Source organism: Lepisosteus platostomus, chromosome 9 (assembly GCF_059453375.1).
Source record: "Lepisosteus platostomus isolate fLepPlt1 chromosome 9, fLepPlt1.hap1, whole genome shotgun sequence".
NCBI lineage: Eukaryota > Metazoa > Chordata > Actinopteri > Semionotiformes > Lepisosteidae > Lepisosteus > Lepisosteus platostomus.
The window spans coordinates 51,722,399-51,728,398 of NC_142619.1; the positions used below are offsets into that span (position 1 = coordinate 51,722,399).

General features: G+C 36.7%; 1 protein-coding gene across 1 annotated transcript in view; it reads right to left on the reverse strand.

The window, feature by feature from the left end:
• Window positions 1-4,993, reverse strand: part of kcp (kielin cysteine rich BMP regulator) — a 103,370-nt gene extending 98,377 nt beyond the window's left edge. The window contains exon 1 of the mRNA XM_088645479.1: window positions 4,360-4,993. Within this exon, the coding sequence (XP_088501605.1) occupies window positions 4,360-4,477 (118 nt within the window). The 5' untranslated portion in view covers window positions 4,478-4,993. The remainder of the gene's footprint in view (window positions 1-4,359) is intronic.
• Between the last annotated feature and the right edge of the window lie 1,007 nt (window positions 4,994-6,000).

Consider the following 6,000-nt stretch of genomic DNA (forward strand, 5'->3'; position numbering starts at 1 on the left):
GGAGCCTTTCACATCACACGTCTGATCTAAAACAGGATAAAGAACAACTGAAATGCTAACAAGCCCGTTTTGCCAAAATGCACTGTTTTTAAAAATCAACTTTAAAGAACCTTACAAAAGAGTGAAAAATACAAGACAAAAGAAGATGAAACAGCGCTTAGCAAGATTCAAATGATTTAAAATCTAAACAACATACTCGACCATATATTTGTCTGCATCAAAGATATCTGTACCGGGAAAATGTTGGAGTTGTAAATTAATGGTAGAGTTTAAAATCACAGTTGCTGACGAAAGTCCCGTAATGTGGTCTGAATTAAATTTTTCAAAGCCATTAAACAGAAACACATTGGATATTCAAATGGACTCTTTCTCAGGACATGCAGTGAAGCAGGCCACATGGAACATAATTATAGCCCAGCTCAAGAAGAGAAAGCACAGTGGTAATTATTAATTTATGCAAAGAGAAAGTTTTAAATACAAAAAAATGTTGGAAGTTTACACATATTTTGAAACAAAAACTTTAATGCACACTTCAGACAAATGTGCGTCAAATCTAGTTGAAAGCAAAAAAAATAATCAGTTCTTTCTTCATAAAGCTTAAAGCCAAAATCTGACTCTTTATGAGACTAACGGTATGTGTATTACTGTTACAGGGGGCAGATCTGTCATTAGGGTTTGGACAGCTTAAGCCCCCATCGCTTACAAAAAGCATCCCCCCCCACACACACACACACTATTGCTAAGAATAGAAAATAAAAGTCTGATGTACTGTAAATCAAAACACTTGCGAGGTGAACACTCCCCCCGTCCAGTGAAAACCAGGAAGAGGGACCCACTCTCATCCCCACCAAGAGCTGTTCCTTCAGAAAATTCTACTGGTCAGATGTTGGTCATTCATCCTTATTCTTATGATTCTTAGATTCTTATGGCTTATTCTTGAAACAGAAATACATAAAACCAAAATATGGATCAAACATGACAACCCTTGACATTTCTGGTCTAGACCCTCAAGAGAATATAAATTCATTCAGGGAAATGATGCAGATGGAATTTCGAATCTCAGAAGCCTAGCTAGAGATTAGGTACAAATGCCTGTCTGTTATTCCTCCAGAAACATGCAACTCTTCAGAAAGGTAAACCAAAACAAAATCTTATGAAACAATTACCAGAAAGAATATTTGTCACTTGTTTCAGCCTGCAAACTAAGATTGTCAAATTAGGCTGTCTTTAAATATGGGAAATTACCCAAAGAATTAGATCATTGGAGTTTAACAAAATGGTCCTGCACAAAATCTACCCTGATAATACTGCAAGAAGAATAATTAATAAAAGGACTTTTAAGAGTATTAAACACATTGCAATGGACATCCTAGACATCACTGGAAACAAAAAGTTATTTACTAACTAGCACAAAAGAGAAGATTATATAATGTGAGTATGAATATACTGACATAAATGTTTAATGTAAGTATAAACTACCAAGCCATATGGTAGAAAATGAGTAACAGATCCTTCATAAACTAATCTGTCAGAGTCTCTGGAGCAAGAAGATACAAGAACCTCATGAGTAAGAATAACTGGGTGGCCTCCTGTCATTTCCATCCTTTGTGGTCTTATTATATAAACAGATAAAAGAAGGAGTTCCATCTAATTCTTTAATGAAGGATATTAATTACTCAATCTATGCAACAACTTCTTCTTTATGTGAACTGACAGTTGACAAAAGGTATATACATGTGTTATTATGTTCTAGATAAATGGCTGTTTCTCTAGATCATCTGTTGCAACTTATTTCTCAACATATATACCCAGTGTACAGTATTAAAGAACCTACAGTGATTACCACAGATTCCTGCAGCTTCCATCAGCAAAATCAGTGGGTATGGCATGTGAGAAAATTATATTTAAGTTTCTAGTACAGTGCATTTCAGAAACTGTTATGCTCAATTTGTGCAACCTCCTTGTATTGCTTCTTATTTTTGTGTCCACCAGATGTTTCTTTTCTATCAGAACGCAAAGTAAAAGTCTTCATTTAAATCGGTGTCTAAGCTGTAATTACTGTACCAAATATTTCACTCTTTTATCCTATTGAAGCAGCTGTGCACTGCATTTAAAGAGGGGTGACGACATCGTAGAGCAATGTGTAAGGATTAAAATCTGTTCTTTTTATTCTTTGTTATTGCTTTATAGTAAAAGACAAGACTTAAAAGCCACAAAGAAGTAAACTGTGATTTCTGCAATACCATCATTATCTGTAGTGTATTCTGTAATATACAAACTAACTGCACTACACTGCAACATACAGTATATTTTTGCATGTGAAAACAAGTCAGGCAGATATCTGTGAAAAACATAATAATATACCAAAGAAGCATCCATTTTCTGTTTTCACAAAAAGACAATGGGCAGGATAGCTTTCCTCCTCTGACACACAAGCTTAGTCCATTAGGGGGACCTCAGAGACCTGGCATCCTAAGTGATATTACAAAAGAACAGCATAAACAGAACAGGAAATTTCAGACCAAGGGCAACAGGCCTGCATTACATATTAAGGATACAGAGAAAATAGAGTCTTGACAACCCTCTTGGGCTGATTTGCAAAAAAGCAGATGATGATCTGAGTCCCAGAGACCAAGAAGAGAAAGAATGGTAGCACTCATTTCTCTGCAACATGTCTGGATTCACTTTCATCTTTCATTGTCCACCAGCTTTCAGAGAGTGAAAAAGTGAATACATATAGTGTATGTATCTGTGTATTGGTTTACAATTCCTGGTCTTTTTTTGGAGGTGGGGGGAGGGGATCTAGCCAACACTATAGTAGGACCTACTCTTTCCATTTAAAAAACAAGATTTGTATACAATGTGAATGAAATAAACATCAGTACACTGGATAAACAGAAAAACAAAAAGGTGAGAGTGCTAAGTGAAACCATTTATTCCAAAGATACTACAGCAAATTCAATTTAACATAAAAATGGCAAAAAATCTGAATAACTTGTTGGGGGAGGGGGGGGTAAGAATGTTTGGCTTTAATTTTGATCTAGTATTGAATCAATTATTACATCTCTTGTTTCAAGTCTGGTTAAGCCAGCTTGATCTCCTGGATCATTTACCTCAAAAGATGAAAACCAGCTGCTTAAATACTCCTTGCTCAATAACTAAGGACATACTAAGACATTAGTGCAAATCATGACAATGTCTCACACAAGTTCAAACTTGGCAATTGAGCTTCAAGTAAGTTCTATATACATGTAGCTTTTTTTATTTATTTAGGCACGATGTCAAAACACACTGCTCAGCATGGGCAAATTGCAACTGGCAGGTGCAATTTTTCTTCACTGCCTCCCACATGGGGTAATCAGTACGAAATCAAGCAGCTGTTCTTTAAGAGAACTGTTCTATTACAAGAAAAGAGCTCTAACTGTTTGATACTGTGCTTCGTGTGCTGGCACTAAAAACCTGAAAATGATCAAGAAGAAGTTTCTAGCATGACTGCACTTATTTCTTCACTGTGTTGAAAAATAATTTGTAACTTTGGCTATTTAAGTTTTGCTTTTAATATAAAAAGCAGAGAAATGAAAACATCTCTTGTCTGAGAAATCATTAGCAGAAACATTCAATGTATCTGTTGGCAAGTTAAGCCAAGCTTACTGCTTTGGAAGAAATTCTTACCAGGTCTAAGTATTAAATTAAAAGCAAAAGTCTTGAAAGATAAGATATTGTTTTACATAAATGCAAATACCTAGTCCTAGAAAGGAAACCTTAAAGGAAATTGAAAAAAAAACATTTTTAATTGACATATCATTCAATTACTTATAATTTAATTAAGAAAAATACATAAAAGGAGTATGAGTAATAATTTTGAAGATGCAAATTATGTATCACAGCTGTCTAAATTCAATCAGTAGAAATTTTGTAACCTTATCTCTGACCATATTGTCACTGTACTTTGTAATTCAAAGTACAAAACAAAAAAGGCCTACAAGTAATGGCAAATAAAAACGTGCTCATCTCCAGTAATATATCACTAATATTTTTATGAAAAAATAAATGTGTCAAATAATTGGAACTCCTTCAAATGCACGGCTACAGAGTAACAGAAACAATTGAATATTTTAGACACCTACCGTCAGTAATTCAATATAATACATGCAGCTGCCTACAGCTGTGAGCTATCAAAATCGTTTGATATAGTTTTCATTAGTTTCTTTAATCCTTTTCAAATACAATACGGAAGCTTTCTGCTAATGAAATCCATCAGTATTAGAGAGGCATTTTTTTTTTTTGTTAGGGATATCAAGCTGTTTGCAATCACGGCGTAGTGAAGTTCATAAATATCCAAAAAGTAGTTAAACTCACCGTTTTCGTCCTCGTAGTATTGGAGAGGGCTATCTGTGTGAGCTCGAGTTATAAGAAAAAAGTTCCAAAATGCGACCGCACACACCTGGAGAAACAGAATTACAATTCGGGAAGACATCTCCGCAGTTCTTCAGCGTTCACAGCTTTGTCCAGGAATTCATGGGTGAGGAGAATTAGTGTTTTCGGGGAAGACAAATCAGCACAAGCTGTTTCGTGAACAATGTACTGTAGCTGCACGTTTCTCCAAATAGCCGTGCTAAAAATCCTGAATCATAAGTTGAACGTTGCTCAGTGATGATAATGATGAGAAGAAATAACCGAACGATACAATGCTAGAGTACGAAACTAAAGCTTGTTGCGATTTTAAAAACTTGAAATGTTCAAGAAGGAGCTGTGTGCATCAGAGAACATCTGGAGGAGTTGCCCTGTTCTAGCGTTCTGTTTTGTTACTGTGTATATACAGTAGTTGAAACATAACATTATGTTATGGTCAGCAATGCATTATCTCAGAAGTACATGCTTGGTTCCTATAAAAGTTTATTATGAAATACAGTTTAATATCGATTCGATAGTCATGTGCATTTCTTCTAATATATAGAGTTGATCTCCATTTAAAGCTAACTCACTTCTTAAACTACTGGCAGTTCTTTTGAAAAACTTTCCCCCCTGCGGGGAGAGTTACACAGTCTCCGGATCCACCTCTAAATTATCTGTAATAAAACCCGGATTGGAACCGTGGACTGGAATTCAGCCAACAAGACTTCCTTGAGCAAGGAAGGTCTTAGCCTTCGTCTTCGATGATGTGATTGGTTGAGTATCTCAGCCATCTGCATTAGCACCTTTATTCTACCTAATTTATATTGATTATCTAGACATTAATAGACAGTGCAGACAAGGCAAACAAATTCCCAAACAATTAGAGAAAATTCGAGATTTGGCAAACATGTGACAGGAGGCATGAAGACGCGCAGAATGTTACTTTCAGGTAAAAAAACCTAAACTATAAATTATATCAATCACAAAACACGAAGAAGACTTACTGTATGTATGTGCATCATACTGGCCCCTGTATCTTACCTGTATTTGTTCCAGTTGGAAAATTAATCAGTAGTGGTAGTTGATTTAACTGAGTTGCCTGCTTGTATAGGCTTTTGATTTCAAAGGAACGAAGAAAAGATCAATTCAGTGTTGAGAAATAGAAGGGACAGAAACAACATACTGTAACGCAACGGGGGCTCAGGCGGGCGCCCTTGCCGCATTAGGTCGGCCCCTGCACCGTCCGGGGCTCGAACCCGGGACTTCCGCGTCTCTCTGCAGCGACCTAGCCCCGTGAGCCAAAGAGAGATCTCTCTACAGCCCAGTAGCTGTGGTCCTGCTATCACAGGGAAGGGCGGTGACGTCACCCGCTCTGGTACGCCGGCTCTTACACAGTGCCTGTCGGCCGTAAGCGTTACAATACAGAACATCAAGTACTGTAGTGAATAGTAAGTAATAGTAAGTAAGTAGTAATATTTTTGAATAGGTGACCATTTTATGATGAACAGACAACATATTAAACACTCCCATCTATCCATTTGCTAACCAATTTATCCTATTCAGGGTTGCCGGGGAGTGGGAGCCCATCCTGGGCACAGGGCGAGA